General features: G+C 47.3%; 1 protein-coding gene across 2 annotated transcripts in view; it reads left to right on the top strand.

The window, feature by feature from the left end:
- Window positions 1-18,414, top strand: part of LOC143841426 (trypsin I-P38-like) — a 43,547-nt gene extending 25,133 nt beyond the window's left edge. The window contains exons 1-5 of one of the 2 annotated variants that reach the window (XM_077345713.1): window positions 9,348-9,419; window positions 12,479-12,644; window positions 13,845-14,098; window positions 15,796-15,932; window positions 18,157-18,414. In XM_077345713.1, coding sequence (XP_077201828.1) covers window positions 9,380-9,419; window positions 12,479-12,644; window positions 13,845-14,098; window positions 15,796-15,932; window positions 18,157-18,306 — 747 coding nt within the window. In that variant the 5' untranslated portion in view covers window positions 9,348-9,379 and the 3' untranslated portion in view covers window positions 18,307-18,414. Of the gene's footprint in view, window positions 1-9,347; window positions 9,420-12,478; window positions 12,645-13,844; window positions 14,099-15,795; window positions 15,933-18,156 lie in introns of those variants that run through there. The other variant, XM_077345714.1, reaches the window with a different exon arrangement.
- Window positions 18,415-18,880: the final 466 nt, after the last annotated feature.

Raw genomic sequence — 18,880 nt, 5'->3', positions numbered from 1 at the left:
GCCACTTAGCTCTAAAGCACGGGTAGTCAACCTGTGGTCCTCCAGGTGTTCATGGACTACAATTCCTATGAGCCCCTGCCAGCGTTTGCTGGCAGGGGCTCATGGGAATTGTAGTCCATGAACATCTGGAGGACCACAGGTTGACTACCCGTGCTCTAAAGTTAGAATGGAGTTGCCCCTAAAATCAAAGTCTGGGGCCTCTTCTGTATAAATTAGGGTCCTGATCAGATACTTCACACCCCGTTGGAAGCAAGCAAGATTCCTGAATTCAGAAGCAAGCAAGATTCCCCCGCCGCTTCGTCCTTGAGTCTGCAATTTGAGGACTTCAAATTTTATTTCAAATCAAGAACATACAGTGTTGCCCAATACAAGTTTAGTTTTCTTTCTAAATCCTGCAGCACCCTTCACTGGGGATATTGACATGACCTAATTTTAAAGGGTGCGAGCTAATTAGAGCAAGGCAAATTTGCTGTGAAGCTCTGCACTCCACCACCCCCTCCTCCCTATTCCAAATTGCCTTCAATTAGAATGATGCTGCTGCTGGAATAAATGAGTTTTGGAGGCTGTTTTTCTAAAACGTTTCATGCTATGAACTTGGGTTGCTGGATCCGCAGCTGAGTTGCTGGATCCTTTGGGCTGCTTCTGTAGCCTGAGAGAAGAGATGCTTTTGCAGACAAATTTCTTGGCTTGGTGGATCACAAGCCGTGCTGGCCAGATGTAACCTGTCAGAGCCGGGGAATTTTGTGGGTAACCGCACCGCACGAGAGACTAGGATATCGGAAGAGAAATGTGAGCAACGTAGCAGGGGAGAAAGGCCATGCGGTTACAAAATGGATTGAAATGAGGGCTGAATTCTTAGGCTCCCTAAAGGATGGAGTTAAAAATAGAATAAATCCATTGAAAAGGAATGGGATCAAATATAGCAGAGAAGAGGGTTTTGGTTTCCTTTCTGTTTTATGGTCGGATCATTTTCATCTAAGCCAAAATATTCACGATTCTCATTGGATCTGTGGTTATGACATTTTTTTGTGGAAATATTCCCTGTATGTGACAGTTTCCACCACATAAGCAAACCCTTGGGTCTTTTTGGTGTAGGGTTTCCACACGGCTGGAAAATTCTGGACCTGGCCAATACTTGCGATTTTCTCTCTCTCTGATACACACACATGCACACGCTTCTAGAGCCCTATTTAAAAGTTACAGTGAACACTCATGCAGTGTACATTTAATTTTTATTTACGTCTGTTGTGTAATTTCCATGTTATATTCAACACACGTACAGCTGTACATGTGAGTGAAACCACACATTTATCAAGGTCAGGGGGGATCAAACGGTGGCTCTCCAGATGTCCATAGACTACAATTCCCATAAGCCCCTGCAGGGTGCTAGAATGCCTGCAGGGTCTCATGGGAACTGTAATCCATGGATATCTGGAGAGACTCAGTTTGGCCACCCCAATCCAGATACTAGTCTGCTGGCTTCATTTGCTTGCATGTCAGCTCTTTCTCACAGACTGAGGAAGAGGGCTTGCACTCGAAAGCTCACGTCTTGAATAAATCTTTGTTGGTCTTAAAGGTGCTACTGGACTCTGATGTCACAGACAGGTGTGTGCATGTCCATGCAGGGTGCACATGCATTCATTGTAGCATGTGCACAGAGCTTGGGGGCATTCTCCTTGCCTCCATTTTACCCTCACAACAACCCTGTGAGGTAGGTTACTCTGAGACAGTATGATTGGCCCAAGGGCACCCCACAAAATTCTTGTGGCAGACTGGGGATTTGATTCAGATATTAGTCTCTGGACTCGAAACACTACCCCATGCTGGTATGACAGTTCAAGAATTTGGGATCACTACCTCCCCCCTTGCCATAAAATCACAGCCGACATGGCAACCCTATAAAAAAAAAAAATCAGAGGTTGTTTGCCTTCGCCTGCCCCTGTGTCACAACACTGGACTTCCTAGGTGTTCTCCCTTCCAAATACTGACCAGGATTGTCCTTGCTTAGCTTCCAGGATCTGGTGAGATTGGGGTAGCCTCGCCCATCCAGGCAAGGGCAATTTACTCTATAGTAAGTGCTTATTATTTTAATTGACACCATGTGTTTAATTCACAGTTTCCAAGTTTCAGAAGATATTGTCTGAGCTGCACTCTTTGAATTCTGGCAGCCTTTGGTGAAGAAGAATCTGTTCTCCAGATCATAGAATCCTAGGGTTGGAAGGGACATCCCGGGTCATCTAGTCCAACCCCCTGCACAATGCAGGACACTCACAACCCTATCGCTCATCCACTGTAACCTGCCACCCCTTTCACAGAATCAGCCTCTCCGTCAGATGGCTATCCAGCCTCTGTTTAAAGATTTCCAAAGATGGAGAACCCACCACCTCCAGAGGAAGCCTGTTCCACTGAGAAACCGCTCTGTCAGGAACTTCTTCCGGATATTTAGACGGAATTTCTTTTGAATTAATTTCATCCCATTGGTTCTGGTTCATCCCTCCGGGGCAAGAGAGAACAACTCCGCTCCAGTGGTCTCCAAACTTTTTATCACTGGGGACTTTTAATCACTTTTTATCACGTTTGACAATTTTACTGAGGCCCAGGGGGGTAGTCTTTTGCTGAGGGACGTCACCTCCGCCTGAGCCCCTGTTCCACTTGCTTTCCCACTGGTGCCTCTAGGGGGCGCTGCCAGCAGCAGCTGTATAGTGCCACACCAAGGGGGAGCCCCAGCTATGGCAGCTGCCGGAGATCACCAAATGTGAGCTGGTGGCAGAGTGGCAGGGCAGCCCCCAAGGCAGCAGCTGGGGAAGAGGACAAGGAGGAGCCACAGCCTGGTACTGACTGATCCACGGACCGGTCCTGACTGATCCACGGACCGGTCCCGGTCCCTGGACCAGGGGTTGGGGACCACTGCCCTACACGACAACTATTAAAATACTTGAAGATGGGGGAGGCTTCATCACTTGCACGGGACTAAACACTTGTAGAACATTCCAAATAATTCCTTGTTTGCGAATCAGCAGAACCCACAATGAATAACCCCCTCCCAAAGTCAGGCCACCCCACCCCGCAACCGAAGTGGGTCCACCTGCCGATTGTCCCTTGCGAATTCTCCCTCCAGCCGCCACAGGAGTGGGAAACTGTATGCTCGCTCACACAGATGCACACCCACCCACACGCCAATTCAAGGCAGAGGAGGTTTCTGTAGGAAGAGGTGGTGACTTTGAAGTGCTGTGTCTTGGCTGCTGGCACAGAAATACAGCGACGAATCGTCCCGCTTCAGGCGCGAGATATTCAGCTCACAGTTTTTCGTCTGGAATTGCCGGCCCTCGAAACGTTCCAGATTGTTGCCTTTGTGCATTTGGATATTACCCTGGAATGTAAAGAGATGCTCCAGGGGCTGCCCCACCGCCTGCCGGTACCAATACATGGCATTGTGCCCCTTCGTTTGTACGCAATTCATGTGGGCAGCTTGGCCTTCCTGCAAGATCTGACTCCGTGGCTGGATAATATCCGGATCTGAGCGTCCTGCCAGGGGGAAAAAGAAAACAACAACAAAAGGGTTTTCTCCCCCCACTCCGGTGAGAACTTTTGGAGGGACTAGCGGGGGATTCTGAGCCAGTTTTCTTCACCTGCTTCCAGGAGGCAAATAGTTATGCACCATCTGATCCACATCTCTGCTCCTCTGCTGGCTGGTTGTTGAATCTGCTTTCTTCTCTGGCTCTCGCAGCCTCTGCTTGTGACGATGCTGCGGGGAAATCGGAACTGCAAGCATTTGTTGCCTCTCTTTGTGGGTTCGTCCACCGAATCTTTAGCTCAGCCTTTCTCAGCCAGGGTTTCGTGACCCCCTGGTTTCTCCTGACAGCCCTGGGAGGGTTTCCCGAACGGCCGGGATATAATTATTTTGTAATAATTTTTTAAAGTTTGTTATATGTTTATTGGGTGACATGACCATGTATGGCCATGTCAACCTGCCCAACCCTCCCCAAGTGGCCAATGATGGCCCTGGAGGGGGTGGGAAGGGGAGGGGCCCCAGGTGGGCATGGACACAGCTTCCAACCATATTCTGCCCGATCGCACCGCTTCTGGGGTTTCTCGAAGCCTGAAGAATGTTTTAGGGGCTTCTCAAAGTTGAGAAAGGCTGCTTTAGCTGCTACAATGGTATTGGATACTTTTAAATTGACAAGAGTGAGAATCAAGGGCTGGCTTATGTGTTTTTGGGGGAGGAATATTTTGGACATGCAGACCCATGAAGTTGCCTTCTACTGAGTCAGACCCTCCATGCATCAAGGTCAGTATTGTCTACTCAGATGGGCAGCAGCTCTTCATGGTCTCCAGCTGAGATCTTTCACGTCACCTCCTACTTGGGCCTTCGAACTGGAGATGGTGGAGATTGAATTGGGGACGTCCCATGTGCAGAGCTGAGGCTCCATCCCTGAGCCACAGCTCCTTCCCTCTGGGACATCTGGTAGGGAGGTGTAGTCAGAGCTGGACCAGGAGATCACCTTTGCATGGCAGCTAAACCATCCCAGAATGAGAGGTTTGCTACAACAACAACAACCACCACTTTATTTTCATAGCCCGCCCTTCCTGGTTGGCTCAGGGCAGGTAACAGCAGGAGTCATACAATTAAATTTACTTGACAGTTTGTTCAACATATTAATTAGATTATATTACTTAAATTATATTGACTGTAAGTAGTGAAACGCCATCTTAACCTTACTGAAGGAGCCTGCTTTTGTGAGGCAAGTGGGGGGAGGGGCTTGGGGGGGGTATTTTTTTGTTTTGTGGATAGGGAGTCTGGCGTTTTATAGGTGTTAATTTCCTGGCCTGGTGGAACAATTCTCGGGGTCAGATTCGATGAATATGTCCCTTATTGTAGGGGTCATCAACCCCTGGTCCGCAGCCCGGTACCACAGAGAGAAGGGAAGAGGCAGGTGCGGCCGCTGGCATGCCGGCGACGCAAACGCGCATGCGCGCAGTTGCAGTGCATGCACGTTGACGCCCCCTGGTGGCGAAGATGTGCATACACGGCAACTTGCGCAGGCGCATTCGCGCCACCTGGTGGAGAACACATGCATGCCCGGCAACTGCGCATGTTCGTTTGCGCGGCACCTGGGCCGTCAGCTCTCCCCTCACCCCCGGAGGCGGTCCCTGACCTCAGAAAGGTTGGGGACCGCTACCTTATTGGATCCAAGCATATATTTTTCTCACTGGCAATCTTTAAGCGGCGGCTGGACAGATACCCATTTTTTCCAGGGAAATTGATTTCTGTAGTCCGGAGATGAGCTGTGATTTCAGGGGATCCCCAGGTTCCCAGGCAGAACATTTCAATGCGGTATATCAATTACTGTTATTTTATGGTTTTTATCTATGTTGTTACCCACCGGTCAATGACACACTAAAAATAAATTTTTATTTTTTGTTGTTATTATAAACCAAATGTCATGAATCACCAGAGAAGCGCAGGTAGATAGGGGGAAAGACCTAAGCAAATACCTGCAAACAATAATCTAGAATAAAAAAAACTGATTTATGTCTCTAGCCTTCCCCCACATTTCCTTTGTAGCTTCCCTCTCGCTCCACACTCATACAATGATGAACAGAGGAGGTTTTTGTCGATAGAGGTGGTGACTTTGAAGTGCTGTGTCTTGGCTGCTGGCGCAGAGGTACACAGCCGAATCCTCTGGCTTTGCCAGCGAAATGTTCAGCTTGAAGTGGTCCTTCTGAGGCTGCTGAGCTCTGAAACGCTGGGAAAGGTTGTGGCTCCTCTCTCGTTCCTCTAGATTATAGAAATAATAGAGAAACTGCAGCCCTCGGCTTGGGCCCTGTCGGTACCAGTACATGTAGAGGTGGCCGTTGGTTTGCTGGCATGCCAACTGGACCGTTTGGCCATCCTGGAGGACCTGACTCCGTGGTTGGTTGATCGCAGCCCTTAAGAACCCTTGGGAGAGAAAGAGACCAACGTCATGGGATGTGATCTGTGAGGAGAAACTCCCAAAGAGCAGGAAGTGGGGGCTGAAACACAGCCCAAGACCCACCGGCATGGACCAGGCACATGGCCACGTGCCATCCGATCCACATCTCGGCCTCTCTGACATGCGGGGAGGCTCTCGCCTCAAGGTTTTATAGGGTTGCAGCATCCACTTCCTTTTCTAGCTTTGCTAGGCACACGGCAAAGCTTGTGTGTGCAGGAGACCAAAACTGACAGCTTTGATTGATAATGCTCACTGGATTTTCAGGCAGGTTGTCGTGTTGGTCTGAGGCAGCAGAACAAAGTTTGAGTGCAGGGGCACCTCTAAGGCCAACGAGGTTTTATTCAAGATGTACATTTCCATGTGCCAGCTGAAGAAGTGTGTGTGCGCATGAAAGCTTATGCCTCAAGTAGGACGTTGTGGTCCTAAGGGGGCCGTTGGACTCAAACTTTGCTTTGCTCGCTGGATTGTCTCGCTGCTAGAACTTAATATGGCTCTATATCCCTCTTATGATCCTGCCAAGCTAAAATGGGCAGAGTATCATTCATTCATTCATTCATTCATTCATTCATTCACTCATTCATTCATTCATCTACTTTAAAAACTATGTGGACAAAATGGAGAGGCTACAGAGGACAGCGACGAGGATGATCCAGGGCCTGGGGACCAGGTCCTATGAGGAATCGATGAGGGACCTAGGAATCGATGAGGGACCTAGGAATCGATTCTGTGATTTTATGAATGTTCAGCCTGGAGAATATGAGGTTCTAGGGTTCTAGTCCCACTGGCAGGCCTCCTGATGGCACCCGGGTTTCTGGCCATTATGTGACTCAGAGTGTTGGAATGGATGGGCCATTTTCTTAATCCAATGGGCCTTCTCTTATGGTCTTAAAGAAGGGGGAACTCACCTGAACCAATTTAATACAATCGTACATGGATGAGCTAATTCATCAGTTAAAAGCAAGGCTTACTAGTCAATATGGCAGCAGCCCTGGTGGTGGAAAGGGCTGTCAATGGACAGCCAACCCATGGTGACCAAGTTCCAAGACAAGAGATGTTCAGAGGCAGTTTGCAATCACCTGCCTCTGCATAGCAGCCTTGAACTTCCTTGGTGGTCTCCCATCCAAGCACTGACCAGAGTCTACCCTGCTTAGAAGAAGAAGAAAAAGAAGAAGAGTTGGTTCTTATATGCCGCTTTTCCCTACCTGAAGGAGTCCCAAAGCGGCTTACAGTCGCCTTCCCATTCCTCTCCCCACAACAGACAACCTGTGGGGTGGGTGAGGCTGAGAGAGCACTGATATCACTGCCCGGTCAGAACAGCTTTATCAGTGTCGTGGTGAGCCCAAGGTCACCCAGCTGGCTGCATGTGGGGGAGCACAGAATCGAACCTGGCATGCCAAATTAGAAGTCCGCACTCCTAACCACTACACCAAACTGGTGTAGAAATCTGACTTCTTTGGTCAGATGAGTTTGGCCTGGCTTCCATCCAGCTCATAGTATAGCAGCCTAACTGTTCTGATAATTTCAGCTCTTTCATTAGATAAGTAAAACTTATTCTTCTGCTCCTCCTGCATTTTCACTGTGCAGCTGATTTCCTGAAGTTCAGAGAGGCTTTCTGCTTTGCTGTCCTTCAAAATATATTATGAATCCCTGGAACAATTATTGATCAGAGACACAGAGACAGAGAGAGAGAGACAGAGATCTTTCTGTGGATCGTTATTGTTGGTGCTCTATCATCCTCCAGTGGCAATGAGATTAAAGAGAACCTGTTTATATTATCCCAAGACACCCTATTGGCTGGATGTTGTTATCCAACATCTCCAGCATAACCGGTAGCATTTCCGCACATTGAAAAAAATAGCGCTATGCTAGCAAAATGGCGTAGCGCTAAAAATAATCGCTCCTCTGGTCATTCCTCACCTTCTGGCTCTCTCGCTTTCATCTACTGCCTTCTCATGGTGCTTATATTCCACACGCCTGCTTGAAATGGTAGAAGAGAGCAACGCACTTTACATGTGATTCTCTACGTCCTCTCAATCAAGCTAGGCAGCCAATCCCATTTTGCAATGTTTTAAAAGAGCCACGATGCATGTTAATTTTTTTTTAAGTAAAACTTCTCCATGGAAACACCTATGCATCTAATCATAGATGCATAGTGCTTTTTATAATGCCACTAGTTTGGTGTAGTGGTTAGGAGTGCGGACTTCTAATCTGGCATGCCGGGTTTGATTCTACACTCCCCCACATGCAACCAGCTGGGTGACCTTGGGCTCGCCACAGCACTGATAAAACTGACCGAGCAGTAATATCAGGGTTCTCTCAGCCTTACCGACTTCACAGGGTGTCTGTTGTGGGGAGAGGAAAGGGAAGGCGACTGTAAGCCGCTGTAAGACTCCTTCAGGTAGAGAAAAGCGGCAAATAAGAACCAACTCTTCTTCTGGAATCTGGAATCTTTAAAATATTTTAAAAAGTAATCACATTCCTGATTTTTTTTGGGGGGGGGGGCTTTAGAGAGGTATGATTTCTTTTTGACATTGCCTACATGACTGAATGTCTATTTCTTGCTCCAGGCAGTTTGCTCTCTCTCCCCGGGAGAAGGGAGAGGGAGCCGGGTGCAAGGGCAGGATCTTGGAGGCAGAGATAGCACTTCTTCGCCTCCACGCATTTCTTTAGCATGTGGCTTGTTGGTTGCTCTCTTTTATCTCATGCTACATAGGTTGGGGGATCCACTTTATGCGATTCCCCAACTACCGCTATAAAATGGCAAATATTGCTTGAGGTTTGCTGGATGGACACAGGAGGTTGGTGACATTGTGCAAAATGCCAAAAACATGGCATCTTCATAAGGTGAGCATTTCACTATATTTATCGGGTGCGGAATGGCCCTGGGTTTCAAACAGAGGTGGTTTGCCACTGCCGTTCTCTGCACAGAGACCCTGTTCTTGCTGGTCTCCCTTCTAAATACTGAGGGCAGACCCTGCTTAGCTTCTGAGATCTCTTGGGCTAGTCTGGGCTATTGAAGTCAGGGCTGCAGCAAGTGACACTGACTCTGAGAGAAGGCTGTTTTACCACCCAAGGCCTAAATGCAAGATATAATACCCAGGACCAGCATCCTTATTGGATACTGAGTGGGGAGTAAACAAGGAAGTGTTAAAAATAGTCAGGCATATGGAACACAGTTATCATTCACTCTAGTGACATTTTCTGTGTTTGCATTTTATGATTAATGCAAGGTTGACCCTCTGTTTCTTGTCCACCTGCTGTTGGTGGAGGCCCAAGTATGGATTTTCCAACATTCCCTTGTGTATTTTTCCATTTGAAGAAGACCTTGAGATAGAGATTAAGCCTGTTCAGGGGAATAAATACCTTGCAAACCCTTCCGGTTTCCTAGCTGAGGAGAAATAACCATGAAATTCATTTTGTTCATTGCCTTTTTGGGAGCGGCGGGTAAGTTTTCCTTGTAGAGCCTTTTAGGAAATGAGGAGTGGACTCAAATCCTCCCAGCTCTTGATTAGGCCATGTCCCAAGACAGAGGAGGCTCTTTCTGTTGGCTTCCAAACTCCAGGTTGAGATGGAGATTGTTTTATCTAATGTTTTAGCAGGCATACATTTTCCTTAAGCCAGTATGGCAGGGGTGGCCAAATTGTGTCTCTCCAGAGATCCATGGACTACAGTTCCCAGAAGCCCCTCCCAGTGCATGTTGGCAGGGGCTCATGGAGATTGTAGTCCATGGACATCTGGAGAGCCACAGTTTGGCCACCCCTGGGTAGGGATCAGACTGTCATGCAAAGGTCTGGGGATCCCAGGTTCAAATCTCTGCTCAGCCATGGAAAGGGGGGCATCATCTGGGCATGGAGTTGGGGGTCACTGTGGGTGGGCAGGTAGTTGTGCATTTCCTGCATTCTGCGGGGGGTTGATGACCCTTGAGCTCCCTTCCATGATTCTATGATTCAAAAGTAGCTTTGAGCCAATCCCACATGCTCAGTCTAGCCTAATTCGCAGGGTTGTTGTGAGGATAAAATGGAGGAGCAGAGAATGATTTAACCTGCTTTAGTTGCCCCCCTGGGGAGACAAGTGGGATAGACACTTGGTGGATTCCCAGGTCTGTATGTGTGCCAAATGGCATTAACACAGTAGAGGAGTACATAGCAGTGTGCAGGGCCCTGGTGAGTATTTGGATGGGAGACCACCAAGGAACACCCGGGCTGCTACAGAGAGGCAGGCAATGGTAAATCACATCTAAATGTGTCCTGCCTTGAAAACACCACTAGGGGTCACTATAAGCCAGTTAGGAATTGATGGAACTTTACATATACACAATGATGAGGGGGGGGCACTTAAGCTTTCATACAGGTGTGATTTCCCATTACAAGTGTTACCTATGTGACACATCAAGGTGAAAGCAATGGAGGTTGTAGCAAGCCGAGCTTCAACCAGTGTCCTGCCTGTACAGCTTTGCAGCTCTTCTGCAGTGACTTGGGAGGTTCAGAAGGACCTAATCCTGATCCATGCCTGAATACCTCATCTAGTTTGAGACTTAGTGTTAGATTATCTTGAGAATGTCCCAAATTCATTCCCTAGCCTCTTGGTCATGTAGAAACTTGACTTGACTGGCATGTTTTTATTGACCTGTTTTGGCCTGCTTATTCTGCTGGCTTGGCTTGTTTCATTTACTCATTTTATTGCACGATTTGTTCTATTGGTTTGGTTTGTTTTCTCAGTTTTCTTGAGTCTCCTGTTAACCTCCAGGGAAGGCAGAACACAGATCCCCTAAATAAACAAGCAAAGAAAGGTAGTTGAAATTGTCATCAAGTCACTGCAAATTTATGGCATCCCTGTGGGGCAGGGGTGGACAAACTGCGGCCCTCCAGATGTCCATGGAGTACAATTCCCATGAGCCCCTGCTTGACAGACACAGTTTGCCCACTGCTTTCAAGGCAGGAGACAAAAGGAGGGGGTTTCCCAATGCCTGCCTGCCTCTATGTAGCAAATAACCCTGGATTTCCTTGGAGGCCTCCCATCCAAATGTTAACCACAGGACTGATTCTGCTTACCTTTAGTGGTCTGACACAATTGGGCTAGCCCGGAGCCATCTAGGTCAAGGCAAGCAAAGAGGAGGTGACAAGAAAGACCTGGGCCCTTAGTCCCAGGAGAGTTTCTGCCGGTAAGCATAGCAAAACAACACAAAGGGAAATCACACAGGATGGTGCAGTAACCCAAAAAGACAACAGTGTGGCTCAGCCATTGTATGTAGGCCAATAAAGTTGATTTCAGCCATCACAGTCTGTCATTTAATCTGGACAAAACAGTACATCTTCACAGCATTGGGCAGAGTAAGAGAACCATCACTCCAGGTATTAGGTAGTTTCGTAAGTCTTCTTCAGCTCATTCATCAGTTACCCCCCCCCCCCACATACACACACACACAAATTCCTTTGAAGCAGTTTTTATTTTAAGAGGATACATAGAAAAGAAAATACCATATATTATTATATACTGGAAACCTACTATTTAGAAAAGAAATATTCATAGAGCTTACATCTAACAATACATATCTAAATCTTATACATTATCTTGAGGTTACAAACCACATACTGCATTATCTCCACAGTTAACATATACAGTTTGAAATTCACTCCCCCCCCTTCTTTTCCTAAATGTTACTGTTCAATATAGTCATATTGGCCTCCGTTTGCTTCTGAAATCCAATGTTGATTTGTTACGTATCAAATTTGCAAGTTTTGCTATTTTCCTTTCAGTTAGCCAACCCATAATATTTGGTGCTGATTCTTTTTTCCGTATTGATGCATAAAGGATCCAGGCAGCTGTTACCATATATTTTAGAAGCCCATTATACATTTTAATATTATTCAGTACCATATTTAATAACACACTTTGGGTCCAACACATATAACTTTCAGTATCTTTTGCACCTCCTCATGTATCATAACCCAATATTTCCTGGCTTTCTAGCAGGTCCACCACATATGGTAAAATGATGTGTTTATATTTTGACATTTCCACCATTTATCGATACAGCTCGACACCACAAAATTAAACTGAGCACATAGTCTCTTAGACAGCAAAGAAGGTAGATTAAATGACAGACGGAAATACATTTAGTGCGGTTGAAGTCAGCTTTAATGGCATATATATATAATTGCTGAGCCATACGGCTTCCTTTTTTATTACTCCCAGTAAAAGTAGGTTATACTGACCTGGATTAATCAAGATAAATCAGTGTAGCTGTCAACCACAGCTGCCTCCGTACAGTTTTAGATATTTCACCGTAGTTGCTCCATAGCAAGCATTCACTCTCTGCATTGTTTCATCCATGCTGGGAAACCCACCAGTGAATGCCTGCTGTAGCACAAGGATATCACAATATCCAGCAAGGTGTGGATTCATCCCTAGGGTCTCCTGAGCTGGGGATCCCTGAAGCCATCCTCAATGTTCAACTTCCTGGGCTGGCACCCTGGATATGATGTGCTTCATCTTTTCCCCAGTGGCCTTCCCCATCGATGATGACGATGATGACAAAATTGTGGGAGGCTACACCTGCCAGAAGCATTCTGCCCCCTACCAAGTGTCCCTGAATTCTGGGTACCACTTCTGCGGCGGATCCCTCATCAACAGTCAGTGGGTTGTGTCAGCTGCTCACTGCTACAAATCGTAAGTTACAAACAACAATTCGGTGGTTCTGTCCCTTCTAGGCCTCATGCTCTGGAATGAGCCCCTGTCAAGTTCCCAGTCGACTTCTCAAGCACAGGTGCTTGGCACGTTCCGTGAAAGTGATTTCTTGAAAAGAATCAAACCAAGCTCATAATTTTCTTTTTTGTTAAAACCGATTGGCAGCACACATAGAGATCAATCGATTCTCCACAGGCTCCACCTTCAAATCATGTCATGCCATCCCACTGTGGAAGGTAACCTTCCCACTTTCCCAGACACATTCATAACACCCAGGTTGTCAGAATCCCAGATTTGCAAGACAAGGAAACTACTATAGAAGTTAAGTTTCTTTATTCAAGCTGAATCATCTGAAGCTCAAAGACAGTTCTGGCTTTGCCAGGTCAAGCAATACATTATAAAACACATATAGTCTCCCCCCACCCCGGAGTAGTTGGAAACAGGACTTCAAGGCTAGACATAACAAGAGGCATTCCAGGTGCAAGTCCAGGAACTCAGCCAGCACAGAGAATAGATAGCAGTCCCAGCCTGGGAAGGACTTTGCAGAATTCCATAGCGACTAACTTCTAGAAGCAAGCAGGAAAATGGTTACAAGCAAATGGTTACACAAAATGGTTGCAGAGATGCCAATGTGAAACAAAGCAGATTAATAATAAACACAACTCCAGACATCAATCATGGCAGAACCATCAGGATTCTGACAAGGTGTGAAGCCCAACCATCAGACTCTAGGCCCCCAAGGATATTGTTATGCAGATAACCTCCTCTCCTCTCCTCTCCTCTCCTCTCCTCTCCTCTCCTCTCCTCTCCTCTCCTCTCCTCTCCTCTCCTCTCCTCTCCTCTCCTCTCCTCTCCTCTCCTCTCCTCTCCTCTCCTCTCCTCTCCTCTCCTCTCCTCCCCTCCCCTCCCCTCCCCTCTCCTCTCCTCTCCCGTCGCCATTACAGAAGTGAAACTAAACAATTCCTTACATCAAAGCAATCCCAAGCTCACCAAATGCTCACTCCATCCCAATCCTACCCAGAAATTCAAGCACGCATACAGTATAAACATGGCAGGATGCAGAAGCCAACATGAATCTTGACAGCCCCATATTAGTAGCGGCCACTCGGTGGGTGTGGGTGGGTGGTTACCAGGTGCCAGGGAAGTTGGAGGAAGGCCCTCTCATCCCTCCTCTCGATCCAGGCGCATCCAAGTGAGACTTGGGGAGCACAGCCTGAGCTACAACGATGGCTCGGAGCAGTACATCAACTCGGCCAAAGTCATCCGTCACCCGAGCTACAACTCGCAGTCGCTGAACAACGACATCATGCTCATCAAGCTATCCACGCCGGCTACCCTCAACTCCCGCGTCGCTGCAGTTTCTCTACCTAGTAGCTGCGTAAGCACCGGGACACAATGCTTGATCTCTGGCTGGGGCAACACCCTCAGCAATGGCGGTAAGTTCTAGGTGCTGTTTCTCCAGATGTGTACGATGACATGCCGGGAGGGCCACTGTGAAACTGAGGGAAGGGAAGTGATAGGAAGGAGGAGACTGTGAGGGCAAACTTGACCCATCTGACTACCTTCTCCGGCTTCTTTTCTATCCCTTCAAATAATCCCGTTTACCTCCAAAGTCCTGGAGAAATGTTGTAACTTCTAAATTACTCTCCACTTCAGTAAACGTTGCAGCTTGTAAGTAGACATTAAGTAAATGTTCGATTTAATTTTAATATTTCATTTATATTCTGCCCTTCCCTCCGTGGCTCAAGCTGGGGAGAATGGCTTGCAACGTTAGAGCCACAAAAGGTGGAACATTCTCTGATCATCTCGTTTTAAAGAGAGGCCATAGCACAGAAGAGAGGCTATTTTTCCTACGTTAACTTTGTGGCTGGGATTTTTTTAAGGCATGGTTTTAAGTTATCACTTTTAATGGGTGTGTTTGATTATTTTTTAAGCTGCGTCTCAATTTAATATGATATTTAAAATATAAGCCAATCAAACGTACAATATAAATACAAAAGAAAGTTATAATTTAAGCTTTAAAAAACTATTGGCTACCTCCTCCTTGCAGCAGTTGTAATTGGCCAAGTTGAACTCAGCCAGGGGGTTTATATAACATTCTGGAGGGTTTACTTAGCCAGTGGGTGAATGGTTGCTATTAAATAGTGCTTCAATGAAGACTCAAAATGCTCTTTCTCCAAAACAAAGCTCTTTTACTAAAACCCAACAACTGAACGCAGAAACAAACAACATGAACTTATATACATTTGGAGGTTCCCGCTAAAGCCAGTGATTGGCCCTAAGTGGAGGCCTCCTATAGGTCCGTTAAAGTGTCCAATGGCAGGCCAGATCCTGCATGTCAGCAAATGTTCTTTAAGAGTCCTTGATACCAGGTCCAGGCTCACAGTCTCTGGAAGTCTGCATACACAATATACACAACAGTTGCAGTTTTCATGTAAATCTCTCCTTATAAGTGAGTGAAGAACTCTTTCTTTGTTTCCTCTGGTGTTCCTTCAGTGATCCTTCCTACTTCCCCTGTATTTTAATGGTTATTTTACCTTTTTGTGTACATGTGGTTTTAGTTATTTTCATTATGGGTGGAGGGGTTGTTTGTGTTAAGGCAGTTTTTGTGTTAGGTCTAATTTTAATTCTGGGTAGCCTGGATGAGGGAAGGAAAGCAGGACAAAATTTTGCAAATAAATAAATTAAATAATCTCCCCACATCTTAGAATCCCCAAATGAGCAACCCAAAGTATTTTGGCAAGTGAGGAAAAACCAGTGGCTGTGTTTAATTGTCCTGCTGAAGGACATTCGGAATAGCTCACAGTGGATTTCCCGTTGATCCCGTGTCCAGCTTATGATCAGATACATACTTCCTTGGTTTCAACGCTACATTCCTTCCCCCCCCCCCAGTCTGAGGACATTACGGATGCCCAGAATTCTTTTCTTGATGCGGCCACCTGGCCCCATCTTGATCTAGTCCCAGAATCATTTAGGGAGGTGGCTACCTTGCCCACTGAGTTAAAAATCCAATCCCAATGCCATGCTCATTTAATTTGTTGAAGTGGGTGGGGGAGAACGGATGGATGGGCCAACACAGGATGAAAACAACATTCAATTCTTTTGGGTTTGCTTTGTTTCCTGCTTCTTTCAGTTAGTAACCCTGATGCGCTCCAGTGCCTGAACGCTCCCGTGCTTTCCACCAGTCAGTGTAGTAGCGCTTATCCAGGACAGATCACCAGCAACATGATGTGTGTGGGATACCTGGAAGGTGGCAAAGACTCATGCCAGGTAAAGGATTCCTCACTCCAGTGTGAACGTGCAAAGCTACCTTCTAAAGATAAAGGTAAAGGTATCCCCTGTGCAAGCACCGGGTCATGTCTGACCCTTGGGGTGACGCCCTCTAGTGTTTTCATGGCAGACTCAATACAGGGTGGTTTGCCAGTGCCTTCTCCAGTCATTACCGTTTACTCCCCCCAGCAAGCTGAGTACTCATTTTACCGACCTCGGAAGGATGGAAGGCTGAGTCAACCTTGAGCCGGCTGCTGGGATTGAACCCAACCTCATGGACAGACAGCTTCAGACAGCATTTCTGCCACTCTGCGCCACAAGAGGCTCTAAGCTACCTTCTGCTGAGGGCCAAACTACAAAATGTGTTTGGGTGGGGGAGTCAGGTCAGGGACCCATCTGGCTTTTCCCACAATCACATGGCAACTGATTTAGCTTGGGACTTCAGCAGGGGGGAGGGGCTTCTTGGCAAACTGATGGTCTGATTTGGTTTAGCACAGAGAGCCAGTTTGGTGTAGTGGTTAAAAGAGGCAGCCTCTAATGTGGAGGACTGGGTTCGATTCCCCACTCCTCCTCCACATGCAGCCCGCTGGGTGGCCTTGAACCAGTCTCAATTCTCTCAGAACTCTCTCGGTCCCACATAACTCACAGGGTGTCTGTTGTGGGGAAAGGAAGGGAAGTACACCATTTTGACCAATTATGTATGGCAGCGGCCCTGCCGGGCTGCTGCTGGGTCCTTGTGGCAGGGTGGCATGCCCCACCGCTTCCTGAGTACACACGGAGGATGGAATTCCCCAGGGCATGTGGACTGCTCTGATGTAGCCCAGCATGCTGCATGGCAGTGCCAACAGTAGGGGGGAGAGTGGAGGCATGGGGGCTCCAACATACAATGGCGGGAGAGGGAGAAAGACCCGTCCAGCTCTGCAGCTGACAGGGGCATTTGGTGTCCCTGCACAGACACAGTAGGTCTGGGGAGGAGCCGGGCCCAAAGGCCTGTTATACACAGGGCTGATCTGTATCCATGCTCACTTACTGCGGGCCAGCCAGAGCACTGAGTCGGACCAGGGCTGGGAGGCAGCTGGGATGGCGTTGTCGTTGTGCAAAATCGGGATTAGTCCCGCTGACCTGCCACTGCCAGTGCAGCATTTCTACCCTGTGCATAATCGGTCTTTGAGACACATGAGACCTACAGGGTGACTTTGGCCCAGACACATTACTCTCAGAGTTCTCTCAGCCCCACCTACTCCACAAGGTGTCTGTTGTCAGGAGTGGAAAGGTAGGTGATTGTCAACTCCTTTGAGACTCCTTCAGCTCATAAAAAGCAGGGTACAAAAAACCCCAGCTCTCATCTTCTGCCTTCTCCATGCCATTTCTTGAGCCTAAAGGGCTACAACCAGGGGGTATGTACCTAACTTTGGAGTAGAACTCAAGGCAGACACAACGAGTTACAGTAAAAATAGTAACAATCTTTATTAGAAGGAAAGTAATAAAATAGGCAAAAATATATCTGGCACACTTGTAATCAGTCATGTAGAGAAAAATAGACTGGGAAAAGAGGTTTCAATATAATGACTGGTCATGAAGAGTAGGGAGGCGGAGAGCAGCAACATGAACCAGAGTGGAGAGTGTTTCTAATGTATCTGAATTAGAAAAGCATGAGGTGGCCTTGTAAAGCCACTGTTTATATATGTTTTTGTAACCCAGGTGAGCACATGATGGAATTTTCTATGGGTCTGAATGTTGGGCAATGCCCTGGCCAGGTCCAGAGATGTGTGTTGATGGGCTTATACCAAGGAGTTAATAGGTCTAAGAAAGGGAGCCATCAAGTCTCAATAGGTCTAGCTGCTAAGTTTGGGGGAGAGGTTTCCCCTTGCAGAGTGGCCAAGCATGAGTCATATTTGTGAGACAAAGGAGTTCACCTGGGCAAACAGGTCTTGCATCAACAATGCAATGGAGGTGGGGAGAAGGAATAGAGCATTCCCTGAATCAGATGGTACCTGTGATTCCCAATCTATAGTGAAGGACAAGCTGAAGAGAGAGGTCCAGGATGGAGTTAGTCCTAGCAGTATCTTGTTGGGTTTTTACAGGGGCTGGCTTTGGCACAAGCCTAGACTATTGAGCAGTACTACTGGTTGTGGGAAGACAGTGTGACAGCCTGAGAAGCAGGGGTCCTGCCATATATAACAGTCAACACTCACTGCCTGCATTGTCACCCGTTCTGTTGCAGGGTGACTCTGGAGGCCCTGTGGTCTGCAATGGGAGGCTCCAGGGGATTGTCTCCTGGGGCATTGGGTGCGCTCAGAGAGGCTACCCTGGAGTCTACACCAAAGTCTGCAACTACGTCTCCTGGATTCAAAATACCATCAGCTCCAACTGAGCCTGGATTGAAGTTCCCTGGGAAAGATCTTCTCTCACCACTCTGAGATCAGGCGATCCGAACTGTCCGAAACTTAAGGGACAGAATATACAGGAATAAAAAAAAACACGGTGTTTAATGCTGCAGTCTTTTCTGGGGTATTTCTTTCTTCTTTTTTAAAGGGTGTGAGAAAGGCGGAAAGGAAGCCGGATCAGGAACACGTCTGGTGATTGACACTTCAGTCGACTAATCGGTAGCGTTGGCAGCTCTGGGTTGGGAAATACTTGAGGATTTTTTGGGTGGAGCATAGGGAGGGTGGGGTTCTACCCTTGAGAAACCCCTGAAACATTCTTCAGGCTTCAAGAAACCCCAGAAGTGGCATGAGGTATAAACTCACCTGGGGCCCCTCCCCTTCCCATCGCCTCCAGGCCCATCTTTGACCATTTGGGGGAGGAAAACACGTCAACATGACCTTATATGGTCGTATCACCTGGTAAATGTTTAATGGATTTAAGAAATATTAAAAATTAATGAACTCCCACCCATTCGGAAAACCCTTCCAGGGTCGTCAACAAACCCCACGTTTTCACAAAAC

The sequence above is a fragment of the Paroedura picta genome, chromosome 7, assembly GCF_049243985.1.
Source record: "Paroedura picta isolate Pp20150507F chromosome 7, Ppicta_v3.0, whole genome shotgun sequence".
In the NCBI taxonomy this organism is placed as follows: domain Eukaryota; kingdom Metazoa; phylum Chordata; class Lepidosauria; order Squamata; family Gekkonidae; genus Paroedura; species Paroedura picta.
Note: the sequence above shows the minus strand (reverse complement) of the source record. Positions and strands in the feature narration are given on the sequence as shown.